Source organism: Trachurus trachurus, assembly GCF_905171665.1.
Source record: "Trachurus trachurus genome assembly, chromosome: 14".
NCBI classification, from domain to species: Eukaryota; Metazoa; Chordata; class Actinopteri; order Carangiformes; family Carangidae; genus Trachurus; species Trachurus trachurus.
This window is the reverse complement of record NC_139903.1, coordinates 25,000,011-25,023,663: the sequence shown is the minus strand read 5'-3', so window position 1 is coordinate 25,023,663 and position 23,653 is coordinate 25,000,011. Positions and strand designations below refer to the sequence as shown.

Sequence of the window (23,653 nt, the reverse complement as noted above, 5' to 3'; positions counted from 1 at the left end):
TGAGAGACAGAAAGAAAATGCAGTTAGTGAGAACGCAGAGAAACATCAGCTCAGATCAGCTCCACGGTCATACAAAATACACAAAAGAATGAGCGAGCTGACCCACAACAGCCTCTACTTTGTCATTCACGGCTTATTCTGTGGCTGCTCCTGCACAGCAGCCGTGAACAGCCATTATACACTCAGGAGGGAATATGTCATAGAAGATGAAAAGAAGAATGAAAGTAGAAGAGGCTCAAACCGTCCAAACAGAATTCACAATTTCATGTTGCAGCCTTATGCTGAAAGTAAAGATTACATTTCCCCTCATCAGTCTACTCTCAGTTCTCCTTAATGACAAGGCCAGTACTGAATTTAAAGGAATAGTTCACCTAAAAATGAAGTTCAGTCATTATTGATTCACCTCATGCTGATGAATACTCCGGGGTAGTTTTTTATTCCTCAAAGTGCATCTGGAGACCCGGGAGGCTGGTTCGTAGTCCCTACGAAATCTTTATATGAGAGTCAATGGCGTCTCACACAAAAAGGTCCATAAAACTACACAAAACCTTGTAATATTCCTCCATACTGCTCATCCGCTGCAATCCAAGTGTCCTGAAGGAATATAGTCCAGAGTTGACTCGAAGGTGTTGTTTTATGGACCTTTTTGTGTCGGGCACTATTGACTCTCACATAAAGATTTCATTGGACTACGAAACCCCCCCCCCTCCCGGGTCTACAGATGCACTTTGAGGAATAATAACTACTCCGGAGTATTCATCAGCATGAGGGTGTGAGTCAATAATGACTGAATTTCATTTTTTGGTGAACTATATTGCGTGATTAATCGTGCAGCCTTCGAGTTCCTTCAGTGGATTGGACGCGATGTGGAAAGGCTTGTTGTGTTTTTGAGGTCTGACTATTGAACAAAAATAAAACCATGAAGTCCCTACGGAGCTCAGAGATGATGTCTGATGGCCCAGCTCCGGTGAGGGGCGTTTCTGCTGCAGTCAAGGTTCAGTACAGGGCAGCGACCTCCATTATTTTATAACAGAAGAGGTGTGAAACAATCAGGACCAAACCAGATGGAGCAGGCAGGGGAGAGGAGGTGATGAAGAACCTTGTGTTCGGTCTGACTCAGCTCCATTAGATCCTGCGTGGAGATGGAGAAACTTCTAGCAGGTGTTTCCTGAGAACAGAAAAGTGAAAATACTTTTATGTTACACAATACATAAAGTTTTTTAATTAGTCAGAACATCTTGAACCTGCGACTCCAATCTAGTTTGATTTACTTCTTAATCTACAGCTTTTCTTTATGTCATTTACTGAACAACCTGAACCTATGAATTTTATCAGAGCTTAAAACACAATATAACAGGAGAAAAGAAACCAAAAAAGAAGATTTATAACGATGAGTCATCAAACATATCAAGAGAAACATGATTGCGAGAATACTTGTGCTGTAGCTGAACCAGGAAGTCATTTTTTCTTTTGTGGATAGAGATGTTGAGAGGCTTTTTGAAATTATAATGCTGCAATTTTTCATAAGTAACACTTTGGGGTGAATCCACATACGCAATCATCTGTGTGTGTGTGTGTGTGTGTGTGTGTGTGTGTGTGTGTTGGTGCTGACAGGCTGTGATGAGAGTGTGTAGTCCAGGCGAGTGTGTGAGCTCCGTCTAAGCTTTGATGTTTGTCACAGCCACATAGACCTTGATTGTGGCGCGCTGTGTGGAGCGAGGGCAGGTTGTGCGTCATGCGTTTTTTGTGACTGACGCACAACCAGGTGTCGAGAGAGTGGTTAAAGGTGGCAAAACAGTCTGACACGCTGACAGCTCCGAGTACGACGTCTAAAAAGAGTTTGGTCATCCCATAATGATGTCATCATGACAGGAGCTGTAGATGGATACACAGCTCTTCCTCGATTAATGTTCAAATCGAAGGTTATTAGTTCAGCGTCACAACTGTCCCCGTCCGCGATTGGCCGTAAGTTTGGGGCTTTCTGCCTCATCATCCAACCTCATTACAGAGTCGTTTCATTCTGCCGCAGCTGTTTTCAGTTCACATCTCACCACAACTCCTAGAGCTGAAAAAGAAGCAGGATGTGTGTTTACTTTACACAGGGACTTTCATCCTGAGGTTCAGATGTTTTTGCTGTGTGCGACAAAACAAAACACTCCTCAACGTTAGCAGCTCCGCTTCAGGTGAGGTGATGTCAGTCCGTCAGTCCAGACTGAAATATCTCAGAACTTCTCAGATGGGCTGCAGAGTCTTTTTGTGCTGCCCAGAGAGTAAAGCATACTTATTATTTTGCTTGTGGTTTTAAAGATAACAGGAAGAACTGCTGCAAAGAGCCAAGTCAGAAGTTGCAAAAACAGAAGACTGAGACATCTTTATGACTCCTCCTAAAACCATGATGGATGCGTCGCCGTAAAGAGGAGCTCTTAAGTGAAAACACGATCTTTACCGAGGTCAGTTTCAAACAAAATACACTCCAGACTTCAGACAAATAAAAATCAAATTCATAGAAGATCGTCTGGATCTGCCCCAAAATGGTTCTGTTCCTGGCCTGTGATCAGTCTCTCTAGTGTGAAAACTGTTTGCCTACAAGGAGAAGAGGCATTTTATTTAGCATACATTTGCCCCAAGGCTCCCTCTCATTCATACGTTATTTTACACGAGTTGTAAATTCTCTGCTTTGGTTCATAGACTCATTTGATATGTGAAATGTTTAGTAAACCAAAACTGGAGCACGGAGGAGAGTGTGCTGCTGCCAGAGAGGCCCCACCAGAGAAAACATATCATTAGAGGGATCAAGTTCGTTGACAGGTGCAGAGTCATGTAGATGCATGGGAAAAGAGAGCAAACAGATATGTCAGTTTCAGCTTTTTGTTGTTGTCTGCACCTGTACCTGTGGCACCTGCAAAAAAACCCTGTGTGTTTAGAGATTAGATCTCACAGGAAGATCTTAAAGGGATAGTTAACATTTTAACAAATTCACCTATTGCTGCTTAACGAACACAATGGAGGTGAATGGTACAGGTCCCCTGTCCCTCAAAACTCATCAAATACACAATTCAACAACTCCAAAACACTCTGGTTGTGACCTGCACATTCATCACGCTATGAAATAATAATAATAATGTTACGAGTTGTTTTCAAGGCAAATGCAGCCAGAACTACATTCCAGACACGGCTGCTGGGCGGAGAGATATCAAAAGTGCAAGTAGTTCTGAGTATTTGCTTAATGTGTCATAATGTTATGATTATCTCATAGCGTGGTGAATGTGCAGCTCACAACTTCTCAACGCGAGTGTTTTGGAGTTGTTGGATTGTGTATTTGATGAGTTTTGAGGGACAGGGGACCTGTACCATTCACCTCCGTTGTGTTCACTGAGCATGAACCTACCCCTATGGCTATAGCCTATAGGGATTATGGCAATAGGCAAATTTGCCAAAATGTTGAACTATGCCTTTAAAGGCTGCAACAACTGCTGATGAGCTCAGAGTTTCCAGAAACACACTCTTCATCATGACTGATGCCATATAGCACAGTCATTTCAGAACCTGTACTTTTATCTTGGCAATATACATATATATTTATACATATGTCATGTTTTATGAGATAGATTGCTGTGCATTACTGTCAGGCTGGCTCATAAGACCTAATGTAGCCTGTATAGTAATGTAATGATCTGTCAAGTCAACACAATGCTGCTGTATCAAACGCCTCATTTACACCTCTGCCGCCTTGAACAGCATCCTCATCCTCATTACCATAAATGCCTTTTGCCACTTCAGTTACTTGAGACAAACTTTAGATGTGACTTGATATATTTCCGAGATAAGAAAGAAGTCGACACAGAATTTTTTTTCAAACCTATTTTCAGGCTTTATTAATCTTTCAAACTGCGTCTGTACTGGTGCTATACATAGCTGCATGGAAGTTCTTCTGCATGAGTCACTTGATGAGGACGGAGGCCTGAGACAGGAGCTGCTGAGCGTCTCTCTATCTCCTGTTTTGCCCTCGTTTTGACTGTGTAATTGCCCAAACCATGATGGAAACCACACACAGCAAAACAACACACACAGCGCACACAGCAGGGAGCGCTGATGTTGGTGCCGAATCCGATCACTGTCTTGGCACCAACACCAGCCTGCTCATGTGGCACTCTGTCAGTGCAGCATCTATCATTTCCTACAGGCTGTCATAAGAACATGTTTCCAGATGAGAAACCTGCTCATCACTTCCACCCTGGTGTTATGTTTTCTTTCATTACATTTACCCAAGTGCTGATTCTTGTACCGTGCTGGAATATTTCCATTTTGTGTTAGTTTAGATTTCTTCTCCCAGCAGAGTGAGACATTCTACTCTATTATTCATTCAATTAAATATATGTGACAGCAGATTATGACTGTACATTTAAAAACATTTGATTAGCTTTTAAAATGCTCTTTTGAAGTTTATAGAAAAGTCAGTAACATACATTTGCATGCATACTTTTTCTTCTAAATTTGGAGTGGTTAAAACTTCTACTCATGTATTTATACATAGGAACTTATGTGATGATAGATGTGTACTTTCAGTGCATTCTGCTGATAATACTGTATTTCTGCAGTTTTGCTGCACTTTGACTTGAATGGAGGACTTATCCATGTAAAGGAGTGTTTTTCATTGTTCTGCTAAAGTAAAAATTTGATTTCTCTTGTAATCAGACATCAAATTATAACACGAGACATTAGTTCTAAAATTGTAATTTCTTAAAATTATTATTATGATCTTAATAATAGATATTGTATAAAAAAAAAGAAAGAAAAAAGCTCTTGGATACATCTATAAAATACAAACATGACGTCTCATTGATTCATGTACATCATCATAGTATCCTTCAGCTGCCTGACAAACAGTTTCTGTTTATCCTTCTAATGGCTCCTCATCCCTTTTTCCTGGGTTGCACTTGGGTGAAACAAGCACAAGAAATAAGAAATTATAAAATAACAAAGACATTGGCATCAGAAAGTATGAAGCTGATCTTGGAGCTGTGAACACTGTCTCAGCCTTTAATTCCACAGTCTGGGTCACGTACTGTCATTTGACTTTTTCCACTGCACTGGCCAGAGGATCCGTTGTGTTTCTATTATCCTACCCACCAAGTCATCTCTCTGTATGAATCATGGTCACTGAACAAGACAAGAATAAATGTAGTTTTGTTTGAGCAGTTAAAGCTTCTATAACTCTGCTGTGTGGGTTTTATCTTCCCTACAGTCACAGTGTCACTGTAGTTGTAGCTTCTCCATGGAGCATCCCTCATCATGCCCTCTAGTGGTAAATATTAGCATTAACATTATCATGACGGTAAAAAGACCTTTGTTGTTTTAACTTGTCATGTGTTGAGCATCTTTACGTACAGTACAGCAAAGTGTCACAGTTCAAAGAGCTGTTTCTCTGTGTGATTTTTACTAATGAAGCACATTTAACAAACCAGATATTCATGAATTCACGATAACAGCATTTATAAAGAAACACGTTCACATTTGTGACTGCAGAGATTTTAGATCTGGCATTGATTTGTTTTCTTCTGCTCACAATCTGCCGGTTTGACCTGAGCTCTCACTGTTGTTTACTTCCCTTTACTTTCATCCCCTTCCCACGCTCATTATAAATTAAATGCGCTAATTGTTGTGTTTCATCCAGGGAGTTCCAGTCGTTCTTCTTCTCCATGAGCTGTCAGCGTACCTCGGAGACTGGAGCGTCCTCCCCGCTCTTCCACAGTGAGTGACAAACACACATGGAGAAGATTTTACAAATCTAATTAAACATAATTCAATAAAATTTAACTCTAAGGATAGTTTTTAATGATTCCTGTGCGGAAGTGAAGGCATAAACCCTCACAGCTTCTCATGAATTTTTCCAGTCTCTCCGCCACTTATGGCCGATCAGCGTCCTGGTTCTTCTTCATGGAGGAGGAGACCAGAGTCAGGCTGTCTGCTCTGCTGCAGCTCCTCCACAGATATGAAGCCCGGGAGGTGAGTCGTGCAAACTGATTCCTAACAAAATATATGCAGTCGTTTGGACAAATTATAGATTCTGATGAGATATTCAGATGAGCGTCTTTACAATACCACGACACTAAGCACTTTACTTGTGTTTCTAACCCTAACCCTTTTTTTTGTGTGTGTGTCTGTTTGTCGACCCTTGACTGCTGTGTCCTTTAGTCTGTGAAATGTTATGCCTTTTAAGCTACTTTAAAGGGATACTTCACCCAAAATCGACAATTCACCAATTGTCTACTCACCATCATGTCAAGGAAGGGTTTGGAGAACCTTCAGAGTCATCAAAACGCTTTAGGAGTTCCAGTGGGGGTCCGGCTGGCAACGGATTTTCATATAATGGCGGCGGACAGAGTTCACTTTTGAATCGTCCAGAACACACACTATGAAACATCCAGATACCTCCATACTGCTCGTCTGTACTGACCCAAGTGTCCTGAAGCCAGTCGTTGTAAACCATTGGATGTATGATGTAAACACAAATTAATATCTCGCAGCAAATCTTGCGCATGCTCACAAACATCAACAGAGCCACTGGGAGCTACTGCTACAACAAGGATAAAAACAGAGATCAAATTATTTTTTTCTGGACAACTTTTTCATGTGGCGGCTTCAGGACACTTGGGTCAGTACAGACGAGCAGTATGGAGGTATCTGGATGTTTCATAGTGTGTGTTTTGGACGATTCAAAAGTGAACTCTATCCGCCGCCATTATATGTAAATCTGTTGCCAGCCCTGGAACTCCTTGTGGTTTGTGCAAACATTTGGGCTTCCTACTGAGTCAGAACTTAGATGTCACAGTTTTCAGACACTTTGTTTGCCACTTCCTGCAGACCACCTGACAGTCTGAGGTATTTTTAGGCTGTTTGATGTTTCTTGAAGATCTACCTGCAGATTTTCAATCATGCTCCAGTCAGGGGGGCCACGAGCTTCAGAGTGTTTCTCTTTAAGCAGTTCACGGTGGATTTAGCTTTGGGTCACAATCGCGGTCCTGCTGCAGGATCTTTTTAGTTTCACTTCCTCTACTGACTGCGTGACATCTGTATCTGTCTGTACCCCTCTTTTGCTTTACAGTTGGCAGCACACAAAGCAGCCAGATGTTTGCTTTGCATATTTCAGTCTTTGAGTTTTGTGATGAGGTGGCAATGCATCATCATAGATCCTGTTTGTGTATTAATGCTGCACCACGGCTCCTGTGTCAGTTAAACCTCCCTGCAGCCACCTCCAGTCATGTGGAGGTTCAGCAGACACAGTTTATCCCAGGGTTTTCTCAGTCGGGAAGACCTCGTCTTGACTCAGTTTCTTAATGACATTTGAGACTGAAAAAGTCAAGCTGGGAGCACTTTGATGTCTTTTTTTATAGCCTCCTCTAGGGATCAATTAAGCCTTCATTTACTCTCAGAGTCATTCTGAGTGATGTGACTGTTGTTACCACTAGGTTTGACTTATCATCAGCTGACGAGTAATGATGAATCTTCAGCTACCTCTCTTTAATGGCTTGTTTCTTTATTTACCTCTTTTCTACAAAATGAGAAATTTTGACTTTTGCACACAACTCTATAAATCTCTTCCTGCTGAATGATGATGATTGCCTTAATGGTGGATTAGTTCACCACATGTGCAATATTAAACAAGCAATGAAAGGAAAATAACCCAGCATGTTTCTCTCTGTATCACCCTCTTACCCTCTTTGAAACCCACAGGAATGGTTTTTGGGAAAGTGTATCCATGACAACGAGGCCTCCATCATCCACCATTACGCCTTCTCTGAAGACCCCAGTTCCTTTGGTTACCCTGACCCTGCAGCAGGCTGGGCTCTTAGTGCCCCGCTGCTCCACAGGTGTGTGTGTGTCCTTGTATGTGTATGTGTGTGTGTTTGTGTGTATTTTTGGAGACAATTAGACACTACTATATGAATGACATGAATAAAAATAAGTTGTAAATGCAGCAGTAAGAGACTGAGCAGAAAACATGTCACAGTGACATTTTTGTTTGGTTGTTTTTATATCTGTTGCTGCTGTGACACTGTGAATTTCCCCCTCGCGGGATCAATAAAGTTTTATTCTATTCTATTCTTGTAATTAAAATCCAAACAGGGGGTCCATCAATTTTATTTAAGTCCCTAAAAAGTCTGAGGAGCAAGTTTGTATTTTCAGAAGTAACTTCAAATCTAGTGAACATGGACTCAAGGATGTAATCTGAAAGCAGGAGTCAGAGGAGTTACTGAACCAAACCAATGCCTCAGGACTTCCAATACTTTATCTCATTGTTGTACACCCCCATATACAACAGATTCCATCCTGCTACTTGTCGTCCCTCACCATCTCTCTCTCTCTCCTGTGTGTTTCAGACTGGCTCTGCGGCTCCAACACCAGCACCTGAAGTCAGATTTTACCATCGATTTAAAACACGAGGTACTTTGAAACAGTTTCCAAGAGTTTTATGAATCTGTGTGTCGACTCCTGCCACTCACGTATTTACTGTAACATTACTGCTAAGCCTCTGGATCAAGTGTATCACGTTGTGCCTCAGGTTACTGCTGTAAAGAGCACGACAGTCATCAGTGTCACCCTGCAGGCTGCCTGCTGGTCATGTAATGATGATGGACAGCTCTCCCCAGTGGCCGACTAGTGCTTTGTTGAAAAAGCTCTCAGACTGAACCCCCTGTAGCTCTGTGTTACGACAGCTCTTATTATGCTACTAATGCAAGAGCTCTACTACAGAACTGGTTGAAGTGTTTTTGTGTATTTGTGCGCTGGGGGGAACAATCGATTAAGTGACAGTCACACGCTGCTTTGAAGCAGTGGGTATTTCTTAAAGCAGAAGTAAGCGGAATGTTTGTGTTAATATAAGTCTTAAATAGTTATATCTTCCGACAGCAATCACTTATATAGAGTGTTTGGTCCGAACCACGGGTCTGTCAGTCACTCTGCTCTGCTGTAAGCCGAGGAGAAAACCTTCCTTGTATCCTACAACCTTTATCCAATGAGGAGAGAGAACGGCATAAAGGGGCGGTCCTCTCTGTGTGTGCAGCCAAGGGATGTGTATGCATGTGGTGACGTAGGGACGAGGGCGGGGACTGCTAACTCCATCGGCTGACAAGAAGTTAGCCAAAACGCCCGGATCGCTTACTTCTGCTTTAAGGAAAAGCTTTGCAGCACAGGATGTTGTTTTTGTGTTTTATGTGTTTTTATCAGGTTCTTTGGAACAGGTTGAAATGGGACAAAGTCATTCCCATTGTATATTTTTTAATTTCTCTAATCCTAATATTTTATAAAATTCAAGCTGAGGAAAAGCTGTGTTTTATGTCACCCCTGAGGCGTTATTATTTCATGATATTACAACGAAGTCATTGCAGTGCATAATATGAGTCTTACACTTTAAGCAGGGCGTCCTCTTTGAAAGTCTAAGATGAGTAACGGTATAATGCAAATTAATTCACTGACCAAGACTGAGCACTGAAAAGGTTCAGCGCTGACATCAAATCAAATTGATTTACTGTTTGAGGACCCAGAATGAGATGTTGCACATATCCAACACTGAGTTGAGATCCACTGGTTTATTTGCTTCATCTGTTTTTAGTCAGAAATGCTTTTACTTTCATCTGCAATGCATTAGTGTTACGGCCTCAAAGCAAAAGGAAACTTCACTGTCACTCAATACAAACTACATTCATCTGTCTCTTGTTTTTCTAGCTTGCTTTGTACATTTGGGAAGAAGGAAATGGTCCAAAGCTGACAGCAGTGCCAGAGTTTTGCACGGAGCCAAAACACAACTGTGCGACCACTTTCACAACATACCTACCTAACTGTGTACGTACATTTTCATTATTATTAACATTTATAAGCATGCATTTGTGCTCATGGTAATGGCTGTATGTAGATAAAAGTGTGTGTTATGGTTGTTTTCTGTGGCTTTATTGTCTCCTCCTACTGGCTGATGGTTCAGTTCCACAGTGTGAAGTGTTACTGTAACGGCTAAATGCTCATTAGTTGTGCAGCAGGTAAACACAGCAGACAGTCGCTCTGTTTCATGCAGTTAGGAGTTTCACTGTCGGTGATTTACAAAAACTCAAAATCAAGGTCGTCTTGTCACAGTTGTTTTTACATTCCATCACCTTCAGTCACATTCATAACTTCAGCTGTCCCGCTCAGTTAAATGTCAAACACGGATGCACATGGGGCCACGAGGATGAGAGAGCTGAGTCACTGTGAAGGCCGAACAGAGACTGAGTACATGTTTAACCGAGCTGAGTGGTGACGGATCACTGCAGTTTTCGGGCTGAAGGGAAAATAAGGAAGTGGATAAATAGGAGGATTTATGAATGAATATCACAGGGAAAGTCTTGTTTTCTGTCCACTGAAAAACCGTGAAAACATCCATCATAATTTGTCTTCATTAATTGTAGCTACAATTAAATGGTTAATTAAGTTTAACTTGGTTTGATAACGAAATGTTAATCATTTTGGTATAAAATGGATTGTAACCTTGGTACTCAGAGAGTTGAGAGCAGCTGTGTCGGCCTGCAGCTATTTAACTTTAATTTTATTGACATTGCCTGACATTGCCTTGTTAATTGATGGTTTGTGAAAGAGATTATTAAGATTATTCCTCTTTCTGCTCATTTTCAATCAAGATTTGACAGTTTTGGAAGAGTTTTAATCATTTTCTTGTTCAATATATAAACATATATATAATTCATAAACAAATAAAAGAAATTGTTAAAAGCAACCAGTTTATTCACACTCCTGATAAACTTCAGACCTTGACGATCTCTGGATCCCCTGCAGAAATGCTCAGTAGTCATAAATATCCTGAATGGCTGATTTATGGACCTGAACTCTACAGCTTAGGAAGTTAACTAGTTATGGAGTCAGTTAACAAATGGAAATGGAACACTGTATTTCATTTTTTATCATCATGTGAGTATGAAAATCTGAATAGCAATTAATTAAAATTTGATATATGCCATAATAGAGTAGCTGCAGAGGAGTCCATATTTTTTACTGTTGACTCTGTTTATATATTAAAAATAATTTCTGTGTCTGGTATGTTTTATTGCTGTGGAGTAAAGCTGGAGACTGGCGCAGCAAAGGTCCAAACTAACAAGCCAAGGAACAAAGAGTCACACACAAAGAAATATAAAAAAAATCTGGTTCTTATTAACACAGAGGAATGAAAGTCATCCATCATGCTCAGCTGTGTGGTGTTTCCACTGAATATCCTGCTGTCGTAGCAGACCAAAAGTGACAGCTATAAAGAACTAATAAGCTGCTGATTACTGTCGGTCATTCTCTGGAATACGAAGCGACACCTGAGATGAATTCAGTGCAGAGGGAAGTATTGATATGTCTGGCCAGAGGATTGAAGTGGCACACTAACACCGTGCTGTGAACAGTTTCTCTTTTCCTGCACCCACATGATAATACTGTCAGAACTGAGTGTACCTGATTCCCCATCCTGACTCAATTTTAACTCCATTACTCTCTGTATGCTGCACCTCACACTGTTTGTGTGTGTGCACCTGTAAACTTTTATTTTTTTTTTATTTTTTACCATCTTATTACTTTCATTGATCATATTTTTGATTATTGGACAATTGTTTTGTTTATTTCTATTTTTAGGGACATCCAGTCTCAAAGAACGACGTATTTGTTGCTGTGAAAACCTGTCAGAAATTCCACTCAGACCGAGGTGCGTGTTTGATATTTCCTATCGGTTTAAACACAGTTTTATTCATTAGAAATGTAACTTCTTTCTGCATCGTTTGAAGGATTAATATCATTTACTTAAGTAAAAAGACAAGCAAATAATGCAAAAACACCTGAAGATACAGTCAAGTGTTTAAGTCTCTCTGTCCCACAACACATTCATCTTTCATTTGAATTTTTGGCATTATATTCATTATTTACAATGTATATATTTATATTGACAGCCTTAATTATTGTTCTGTTTTTATGTCCAGTCAGAGAGGCAACATATGTTTCTGTCAAATATATGTTGTGGAGAATGTACACAAATACTTTATTATCATCCTGCCTTCAAAGAGTGAATATTAGATATAATATTATCAGATTATATCCATCTTTCAGGTACCGCAAAGTGAAATAGAACGTTTTTGACGAATTAGGCGCTTAGTCCAAATGTGAAGTCAGCTGCTGACTTCCTGTTTGAGTGTTAGGGTCTGTTCAAGCTGCTGCTGATGTTCCTTCTAGCTTCTGGAACAAACTCTTTGGCTTCGTATGCATCTATTCTCACAGAATAAGTGAAAATTAAATGCAAATGTAGTTGCAAAAAAATTCTACCGAGGCCTGTTAATTATCCCTGCTGTTTTGTTTACTTGCTTAACAGTCTGGTCACTCAGCCCCCGTTAACCTGTCGGGTGAAAACTACTAGTTTAAATTCACAGCCTCATCTGGACTGTCTGCTGAAATTACAGCAGTGTGTGTAATTATCCAAAACACCGACGGCTGTTTTTAAGGTCAGTGAGTTATAGACTGACTGCCTCACAGCTATAAACAAAATACTAACATAGCTACTAAAAAATAATTATTTTTTCTATCACTTTAATTTTACTTGATTAGAATGTAATAATTATCTTAGGTGTTCTCTATTAGATCAATTAATTCTGTTGTGGAATAAATAAATAAATAAATTCAGGTTTGGTTTCACATTAAGATGGATGCGATCATGTTATTATGACTGTCAGCTATTAGTTTGTGATTTTAATGTAGATCATATAGTTAACTGCTGCTCAGAGACAGTGTAATTGTTTTCTCCCTGTAGGCACAGGCAGTTGACATTTTCCTTTATTTAATAACACTCCTCTATTCAGTTTGGGACGTACGTGGGTGCATTTTTAATTATGTTTTTAATCATCGCTCCTCGTTTTGCTCCTCACAGTACCGGTGGTGAAGGCGACCTGGGAGAAAGACGCCGGGTATCTGGAGTACTACAGTGATGTCAGCGATGCCTCCATACCTACAATCAATCTGGGAGTTCCCAACACCGAGAGAGGTGAGCTGATGATCACTGCTGGGCGTATGATAGAGAGCATATATGTATGTATACATTGTCAACACATTATTTCCAGAATACACCTTTACATCTCTGGTGTAGAAACTCAATTGACCCTAGTTTAGCCAGTGACCAAGACACTGAGTGATTTAGGATTTCTCCTGAACTCAAACGAGGTCAATACACATTGTTCCATAGAGCCGGAGATATGACTGATCATGGTTTACATAGAAAAACACTAGCTGGACACAGTATTGAGAAGATCTCAGAATATAATTATCTTGACATGTAATAGGACCAAAAAATGACCTTTAAACTCCACATCAACTCACTCATTAGTAAGTTACAATATAAAAATTGGATATTTGTACAGAAACATAAGCAACATTACCGACTCTAGCAGGCAACAGATTATTGAGGCGGTCATTATGTTCATCCTAGAATACAGCAACATCATCTTTACACACGTCTCTGTCTCTGCTTCAAACCACTAGACTCAGTTTATCGCTTCACACTGAGATTTATTACAGGCGGCAGCTACTCTGCTACTCATCATTACATCCTGTTTGAAAAGGTCAAGGAGACATTGTATCAGACTGATGCAACAGACAAACAAACACAAAATTCTTAAGGTTGGTGCCAACTTTGATATTTAGGATTAAAAAAAAAAATCGGATAATGTGGCAGAGCTGATATTCATGATTTTAACAGAAACAAATAACAAAGACTATATAAACAATAGTTTGATTTATGATGAAATTCCTTGGAAAACAGATATAAATCATATCAGCCTCATTTCATTTAGTACTAGGGTCAGAAATATCAACCAATGGGACCAATGTGAAATCTATCTATCTATCTATCTATCTATCTATCTATCTATCTATCTATCTATCTATCTATCTATCTATCTATCTATCTATCTATCTATCTATCTATCTATCTATCTATCTATCTATCTATCTATCTATCTATCTATCTATCTATCTATCTATCTATCTATCTATCTATCTATCTATCTATCTATCTATCTATCTATCTGAGCTTCCTGGTTGTCAGAGGTCGACCGATCAGAAACTTGTGATTTTGTCCCTGTTTATTATTTTATGACGTGAATGAACTATTTACACTTTGACTGAGAACATGTTAGCATCATGACATCAGCAGCGTCACTCTGTCTGTCACAGTCAACAGCAAGGCCGTACAAACACCACATCGTTTGCAGGTCGGTGACGGTCAAGTGGACAGTGCGGTTCAAGTGGTCGGTCAGTCACCACACCGTCAGCTCTCCCTTCGCTGGGAGATCATTTTTAAATGGAAACACTGTTCAGCACTGAGGCGTAACGCTGCCGACTCACACACGCTGACCTCCTGTCCTCTGAGCGCAGCACAGATGGATGAATGGATGTATGGGCTGATCTCTACCTGTTAGCAGAGCGCAGCAATCACAAAGCCAGAGAGAGAGGTGGCTAGGTGACAGGAGAAGCTGGACATATACCTGTGGTAGGTGTGTTCTCGCCTGAGAAGCCTCTGATTGCAGCACAGATTTACTCCTGTCACTCCCTCTCATGTACTTTGGAGTCCTTTCACACAGCAGGGAACGGTGTCAATGACACCTCCATCTCTTTCATTTTCTATTTCCCTCTCTGCTCTCGTTCATAGGGCTGATGGAAGATTTCCGCTGCCTGTCCTGTTCTCCGTCCTCTACCTTGTTGTTCAATCTCTCTGAATTTCCCAGCACTGTTTGATGTCTTCCTAACCCGTGCTGCTGTTCATTTTCTCACTTTTTCCTATTAGTGAAGTCCCCTTCTCATTTCCTGTTTCCATCCTACTGAAGCACCACATTAATCTTGTGCTCGGGAGAATAAAAGCAAAAACAATGTTCCTGTTCCTCCTTTTATTCTAGACAAAAGAATTTGCCTTCGGGGAAAATAAAGTAATTCTTATTCTTAGTCTTTTTCAAAACCCACACTTTGTTGGAATTAAACAAGTTGCACCTGGCTAAAACGAACCGAGCCTTACACATCTCCTCCCTTCATGACACTATAACATCCTGTTTTTGTTCAACTCTTCCAGGCAGGTGTTGTTTCTGCTTTAGGGTCACTGTGGAGGCTGCAGTTTGTGCTGCTGTTGAATTATATGGTATTAAAGGACAGGTGTTTCTGTCCGTGACTACGCTTTGAATAACTCTTCCCTTTTCATTCATCCCCCACAATATTTCTGTTCTTTTCTTCCTCTCCACCCCCTCCTCTTGATGTCTTTATATTTTCAAACCGTCTTTTGTGTGTAAACAGCTCTTCACCGGCCTTTTATGACTCAAGGACTTGTATTGTGTGGAAACTTTTTCAGTATGACCACAAATTAACTTTGTGTCAAACACAAACACGCACACAAGTGATATCCTCACTAATAAGATTTAGTTTAAAATTCAGCACAGGAGGAAGCAGAAACCTTTGGAAATGATGTTGTGGGATTCACTCCCTGATGTTTTTCACTCTCATCTACCAGTGATAAATGAAATCCTAATGTTGTTTTCTGTGCCAGCAGCTGTTGTGCAGTTAAGTTCTGACAGTTGTCATTACAACTGCCATTACTGGTCCTTATTCATAGTGTTTCATACAACTAAACAATAGCTGCACAGTAAACAATCTGCTTCTAGTTTACACTCACACATGACCGCCCAGTGAAGGTCATGTGATATCTGGATCAGGTGTGTTGGTATGAATGATACGGAGATGTTTTCATTTTTTGAAATGTTGTTTTGCTATGCACACACACATTTTCTTCCCCTAATTTGATGTTTTTGTTTCTCTGGCATTTGATTTGATTTGATTTTTTATTTGGTGCAAGGAGGGAACGAAGCCCAAATGGGCTTGTACAAGAGTTCCACCTCTTTCAATAAATACAAACAATACAGATTTCTAAGGCTAACAAAAAATCTTTGAAAAAGAAGATAAAGTGCATAATCAATGTTATATAGGCAAAAATGAGGAGATAGAAAACAAAGTAATCAATAACAAGTGTAGAGAGTGAAAATAAAGTATAAAATATTCAAATGTACAGTATATGTCTGGAGAAAGCGGGAAGTGACTGTATGTAGTGATGATTCACAAACCTCCGGCACCAGAATCAGTGACCTCTGCTTCATCTTGTCGTCTTTTACCTTGTATCCCCGCAGGGCATTGTGGGAAAACATTTGCCATCTTGAGCCGGTTCCTGAGTGACGCTGTGCCGACGGCTGATTGGCTCCTCATTGTGGACGATGATACACTCATCAGGTACCTGGACCAGGCAGGAGAGGTTTTCTTTCACACATTTCTCCTCGAGGATAAATAGAATAATTGGAAGCTTTAACAAAAGTATTCTGTCACAGCGCACTTTTGATTGATGATGCAGCTGAATTTCCCCTGTGTTATATCTCCTTTAATGATGTGAGTTATTTAAAGACAGCGCACACGCCCACAGAGGTGTTTCTGCTTGCAGACTAATTACAGCTGTGTTCAGGCTCATGGAGCTGTTAGGGTGATTATGCAGCGGTGGCACCAAAGAGAAATCCGCTCATCCAGGTGAAATAGATTGGGCGGGAAACTTGATGAAAGTGACTAGTACTCACAGGGGATGTGCTGTACCGAGCTCCCACAGCTTCTCTCTCTATCTCTCTGTTTACACTTCCACTGGCACTTTGTTCATCATTTCATTAGAAATTATTTCAGCATTAAAAAAATGATTGAAGTGGGGAAGTTTATATTCAAAAGTGTCTGTACTGCTGACTGCTGTCTCAACACTGCTGCTCTTTTATGCACACATCTAGGGATGTCACGATAACTTGTTTTCGCAATTAACCGCGATATTAAATGCCACAATGAATGAATCGTCATGAGTCCTGAATACCGTCACTTTCCAAAAAAGATTATGTCGGAACCATATAGGCAAATACGCACCAAAGTAAAGGTAAATGCACAGATACTGGTTTAAATTATGTTAATTTTCCGAATCTAACATTGAATTGGTAGGAATTTAAATGTTAGCGTTTCATTTGTAATAAAAAAACAAACAAACTATTAATAGATTTCAATTAATGACTTGAATATTAACTTCTGTTAATTAATTAATGTATAATAATTGTGATAATTGTAATACCGTGATTATTTCTCTGACAATAATCCACCAAGAACATTTATAATCATGACATCACTACACACATCATAGTGAATGGTAAACTGCTCTCCATCCCAACCACTGTCAGAACTGTTTGCTGTTGCCCACATTAACGTTGACACTGAAACTTACACAGAAGATTTGCACTGATTAATTGAAACCATCATAAATTGAACTGATTTCTTCAGAACTATTCAGACTGACTGACAGGAGGGTCAGAGAGAGTTCATCGTATACACACACCCACACACTCCTGAGAAAAGCTGTACTCTGCCTGCGAGTGTGGACTGTGCAGAGCTTAACAGTTCACCGTGTTGCATATAAACTCTTAAAAATTCAGTGAACTCCTGTAATATCTAACATAAAGCAGCTAGGACTTTGTTTTGTATGTCTCCATGTCTCCCTGTCCATCTGCAGTTTACCCAGGCTGCGGCGACTGCTGCGATGTTATGACCCCAAGGAAGCAGTGAGCCTCGGAGAGAGATACGGCTACAACCTGGTTCAGAACGGCTACAGCTACACCACTGGAGGAGGAGGGTGAGGCTTCATGGTGTCATTTAATATTTTTAATGTTGAATAGATGTTCAGACAATTAATTGGACTTAAAAATACATTTTTGAGGAAGCTTAGTTCAAAGAGAAATGGATGAGATGGACAATATTTATGACTGAACAACGACAAAAGAAAAAAACTTGATTGAGTAAAAGAAAATGGAATATGGACAGCTTGCTTTGAAAGTGACTCCCATGTGTTTTTTATTTGTTTTTGTATTGTATTAATTGAGTTGTTGCACCTTTTGTAAAGGAAAAATTCTCAATAAAAATTAAAGTGAAAAAAAAAAGAAAATCGAAATTGAACAGCTCTTCTTGACACGTTTAAATGGTGAGAATACAATAAATAAAACATGTCCTTGGTTTGAAAGTAGAAAAAAAACAAGCAGTTGGAATCAAAAATCAAGCAAAATTACTTCTTCAAAATCCAAAACAATAAAAGCTTTTACAGTCACTCTATTAGTAGTTACGTATATAAGTAAACAAAAGCAGATATGACCTCAGGTCAGTTAACCACACTCTGGTAAATAAATCCTGTATCAGATACATTTTTTCTCAATGTCTTATTGAAAACTCTTTGTTTTGTGTGCATGTGTGTTTAGGATGGTGCTGAGTAGGGTGGCGGTGTCGAAGCTGGTGTCCAGTGGCTGTCGGTGCTACAGTGATGATGCTCCTGATGACATGGTGCTGGGCAGGTGCCTCACTTCCCTGGGCGTCCCCATCACACACAGCCCACTGTTTCACCAGGTACAGAGCAACACACCAGCACTTAAATGTTCAGATATTCTCATTAAGAAGTGGATTCATGACCATGTTCACTTCAAAAGTCCTTTAATTTTTCATGAAAGTGACTTCTTGACTTTGGACAAAACATAAACAAAAAATAACACTTTTTTGATTCGGCACACTTCCAGGTCACTGATTATGTGGCCTGGAGAGAATCTGTCAGTCAAGGCACAGCTGTTCCACTGAGGATGAAGAAATGTGGAGTTCATCCAGAGGCAGATGTAGCTCAACATATAATTTAGCATGTGAAGGATAAAGTTCCCAATAAATGACTGAATAATTACACAGTCTTCTGGAAATATTCAGCGATTATAAACTCAACACAGCTTCTCACTCTTGTCCTAATAACCTCATCTCTAATTTCTTCATAAGTACCAAATTACACAGGTCTCTTGAGATAGCTCCTTTATTTATTTTTGTTATTAAACTTTTAATTTGAAGAAAAAACAGCTGATACATGTTGCTCTACATTTTGTCTTATCATCAAAGCATACGTATAAAGAAAGAAAAACAGATTAAAAAAGAAAAGATAAGAAAGAGAGAGAAGAAAAAAAATCACATTGTTACAAAAGCACCTACACTCTCTATCACAGTGCTATCACTTTAACCTGCATTTTTCCTATAAGTTGCTAGATAGTTTGTCCAGATTGTCCAGTAACTTTCAAACTTGTCTTGTTCAAGTTTAAGAATGAACGTTAGCTTCTCCATTATGAAAATAACCTTAACCACTTTGAATAAATTCTCAACTGTAGGAGAGTATTTTTCTAACCATTTCCTTGTGAGTGCTTTCTTACTCGCTAATAGTAAGATATTATACATATATTTGTTTTCAGGTCCCTTCACAGTGTCCGGCCTTAGCCCCAGACATAAGATCTCAAACCCTGATGGGATCACTATTTTCATGATTTTCTCCATGTTCAATTTAATTTCTTCCCAATATTTTTGAAATGACCGGGCAGTTCCAAAACACATGAAAATGTGTTGCCTTGCTCTCGCCACAGGATCTCCAGCAAGATGACAACTATTATTAAAGTAGAAAATTATAGACCCTTAAAGCAAAGTGCCACTAAAGTCAATGACAGAGGGAAAGACTCGTGTAATTATTGGAAAATGAAAAGAGCTCTTCTCAACAATCAGTTTGTGACGCTGATCACATCTTAAGGATCTTCACTTCAGCCTGTGTATTGGGAGTAGTATATCAGTATAGCGGCTTAATACAATGGATTTACTGCACCAATACCTTTCTAGAACCAATACATTTGAGATGAGTCAAAAACCTTTGTAACATAGAGGACCACTCTGGCAGGCCTCTTTACAGATAATATTGATCTCCTTTTTCCATGAAGCTAACTCAGGGCAGAAGGATATCTGAAACAGACAAATGGAAATGGATTCAACTCTCTGTCTGAGCGACATCAGTAAGACAAAGGCAGGGGTCAGGAAATGACCTGAAGTGACCGAGAGTTTATAGTACGATAAGATCAAAAGGAAAAACTACACTAATCACAAAAGTCATCAGGGGAAAAAGTTGATCTAGCTCGAGCTCAGAGACTAGAATTGAAAGTGAGGTTTTCAGTGATCTACGTAAGGCTGTGGGTGGTTTTCCACTGAAGCAGAATGAATGCCAGTGACTCCCACTCACCCTAGCGGCTATCAGTCACTCCTTTCTGCCTTTTCATCCAACGTCAGTGCTGCCAAAAGGGTGTTTTATAACGACAACATCGGCAGCACAGACACGACAGAGACTATTGTCACACTTCAAAACTTTACTCACTCACCCTCCTACGACGTGTCTATCCCATGTTAAAGACACATCCTCCCTCTCAATCACGTCCACCTCTCTCACTGAGTATGTGTCAAAACATGTGACTGGCTCTGACCTTATTCCTCGCCCCAGCAGGCAGGTGTAATAAATGCTTCACTGGCTTTGGCAACATTTCCAGATGCATTCAGGTTGGCTCTGGTAGTTCTGCTCAAGAGCAGAACTGTCCACTGCTCTAACGTCTTCTGCTTTTCTTTAAAGGGATAGTTCAACATTTTGGCAAATTGGCCATCTGCAATTGAACATCGGCGCCCCTCAGGGTTGCGTACTATCACCTCTTCTGTACTCTGTATACACACATTTTTGTCGGTCACATTCTAGTTCTGTTTTGTTTCCAGGCAAATGCAGAGACTGCTTGCAGAAAAACCTGCCCCTGACAGGAACGGGCATCAGCTGTTTTGCATGAATTTACCTCGTAAACAACTCTGTCTCATAATGTTCTGTTATTATCTCATAGCGTGGTGAATGTGCAGGTCACAACTTGTCCACCAGAGCGTTTTGGAGTTGTTGGATTGTGTATTTGATGAGTTTGATGAGGGAAACCAAGAAATCCCATGAGCCTCCGTAGCGTAGCTCTGAGCAGCTCACGGCTCTGCTCCGCCGTTCTAAAAATAGCTTGCACCAACAAATAAAGGTAACGAACCTACTGCTATGACTATAGGGATTATGGCAATGGGCCAATTTACCAACATGTATTGAAAGCCTCCTGCTGGGGCCTCTGCACACATCGCCAGGGGGCTGGATAGTGGGAACCTGTCACCTAACTCATCCATGGCCCAGTCTGCCCTCAGTCTTCATTTCCAGACAAATATCACTCGAACATTTTACTGGTTGCCTGAACTTCGTTAAGTTGTTGCATGAACTGTTGAAGGATTTATTAGTGCACTTGAAAGACAGCTAAGTATCTGATGGACTGATGAGTACAGGCAGGATCACAGTTATAACAAGTTTGTTTGGCAGGATGAACGATCTTATTCTTTCTGTCTTTGCTTCTCCTGCTCTCCCCTAAATCATTCGTCACGTCATTTGCTGAGGGAGGACGTGCGAACCAAGGCCGCTAAGAAACCGCTCCCAAGTGTTGATGGGAGTCAGATTTAAGACACCGACCTTTATTCATTATCAGATAATGCTCTGCATGACACTCTCCGCATGATATCCTTTTCTAAATGTAGGTGATAAGAGAAAGACTGTTCCCTGGGCTATGGAGGCTGTAACAACAGATTATTGAATTGAGCTACCCTGAGGCAACAGTCAAATTGTCTGCAGCTGAGGGAATCCCCCTGAATAAGTGAAACATGATTCATTAAGCACGTTGATGGGCAAACACACACACACAGACAAAGCCCTTGTTTTTGATATTTCAGGCCCGACCGGATGACTACTCCGAGGCACTGATCTCCTTGCAGCAGGCCATCTCCTTCCACAAACACTGGAACATAGACCCCATTGCTGTCTACAGACACTGGCTGCAGGACCCACAGCCACGAGATGAACTCTAGACACATTATGCAGAATGCATAACTAATTGTAGTTGACAAACTTTGAATCTTTATTTGCACAACAGGGAAAATCCCAAGGTCAGTAAACACTATGATGGCTAAAATATCCAAAGAGAGCTGGCAAACATGCCCTGAAACATAATTCTTACAAAACTTAATATCTGCATTAATCAATTTTTTTTAACGACCATGTAATAGGCTGCAGATTCTGCAGATTATCTCCAAAGTGTGACTCTCCACAGACTTTTGAGACTCATAATTGAGCCCATCATCTTGGTTTAAAAGCCAGGCAGAGTGGATGCTAATGTTTCTTTGCTTCTGCTGGGATGTGTATGAGCTTGTTTTGAAAATATGTGACAACATAATTAATTCTGCTTTAATTAAACCGTACATTTACAAAAACTGTTAGTGCAATTAGATGCTAAAAATCCTAACCTCTAATAAAGATGTGTTGACTTCAAATTTCTATGTGGTAAGTTGGCAACCCTCCTGTTGACATTGGTGTTTAAAACTGTATCTAAAAGTTCAGCTGCTTCTTTTGTGAAGGTGAAGGTATTGAGTGTCACTGCTGTCACTTTATTCCCAAACAAAATTTTAACAATGTGATGTACCAAGATGTTTAATTTATTTAAGAAAGATTATGTTGATGATCATGATGATGATCATATTGTTAAAGTGAGGAGAGTGGAAAATGTGAATGATCAGTGTTGTGTATTGATAAGACATTCCCAGTGTTTATTTTGAGTTCCTTTTGAGTGGAAACTTCTGCAAGTCATGTTCATGTATTTCCCAAAAATGTCAAACTGACTGTTTACATTCTTTGTTTTCTTTCTTTCTTCCTTTTTTTTTGTTATTTGTGAAACAAAATTCTGCTTTTAGGTGGCACTAGGTGCTATATGTTTACCACATGAAATACTACTCTGTGAATTAGTTTGTAATGACATTTTTAAAACTGTTTATTCATTTATTTTTGATCTGTGAATGGCGAAACTGTGTGCATGTCTTGTGCATCTGATCTTTTTAGTCAGCATAAAAAATGCCACTTGAAAGCTGTTTTTGACAATAAAGCTTTTATATGTGTTTTTGTCTGTTTTATGTTAAGGAAACACAAAATTATGTCTTTTCTCTCCATTTTCTAGCAGGAAAATGTGTTAATATTATTTAACATACGTGTTGACCACAAAATACAAAAATATGCTCAATTTGATGTGTTTAATGTCACGATGCAACGAACAACAATTATAAGACACAGTTTATGATTATATTATAATCGGTGTCCGACTGTCCGCTTATCAAAAGAGATCGTGCCATCTAGTCTAATCTGTTTTCTTTTCTTCTTCTTTTTTTTTGGCAATTAGGCCTACTTATTTTTCAGTTTTTTTTTTTTTTATACAGTCTATGGTTTTACCTTTAATAGCAGTCAAACATGTATTCAATGTGTATATTAAATATTATGACAGTTGGGTAACATTTCTGAAAGGTATTTATGTGTATATATCTATGGTATTTATCAACCAAAAAAAAAAAAACTACTACGGTGTTTTATTTTACCGTTTTGCGGGCTTCCGGCTTCCGGACGACCCTTGGTAACCACGGTAACTGCGTAATGTCACAATGCTATGAACTTTGGGTAATTTCCTCCGTGAACGCAACAGGTGGTGAGCTCGAGAAGCTTGATTAACATACATGGCTGGTGGACAGTGTTCAGGTGAATGCACCTTACATACGTCTCTCTAACAACAAAATACTTTACGCGGCATAAAAACTGAAGTCGCATAAAATGCGTCAG

The 23,653-nt window shown here is 39.8% G+C and overlaps 1 protein-coding gene across 2 annotated transcripts in view; it reads left to right on the top strand.

Annotated features, from left to right (window-relative positions):
* Window positions 1–22,922, top strand: part of b3glctb (beta 3-glucosyltransferase b) — a 28,547-nt gene extending 5,625 nt beyond the window's left edge. For both annotated transcript variants that reach the window (XM_083987433.1, XM_083987432.1), the window contains 11 exons: window positions 5,675–5,751; window positions 5,895–6,006; window positions 7,735–7,871; window positions 8,382–8,445; window positions 9,727–9,843; window positions 11,656–11,725; window positions 12,935–13,048; window positions 16,227–16,326; window positions 17,624–17,743; window positions 18,360–18,504; window positions 21,730–22,922. In XM_083987433.1, coding sequence (XP_083843559.1) covers window positions 5,675–5,751; window positions 5,895–6,006; window positions 7,735–7,871; window positions 8,382–8,445; window positions 9,727–9,843; window positions 11,656–11,725; window positions 12,935–13,048; window positions 16,227–16,326; window positions 17,624–17,743; window positions 18,360–18,504; window positions 21,730–21,864 — 1,191 coding nt within the window. In that variant the 3' untranslated portion in view covers window positions 21,865–22,922. The remainder of the gene's footprint in view (window positions 1–5,674; window positions 5,752–5,894; window positions 6,007–7,734; window positions 7,872–8,381; window positions 8,446–9,726; window positions 9,844–11,655; window positions 11,726–12,934; window positions 13,049–16,226; window positions 16,327–17,623; window positions 17,744–18,359; window positions 18,505–21,729) is intronic.
* Window positions 22,923–23,653: the final 731 nt, after the last annotated feature.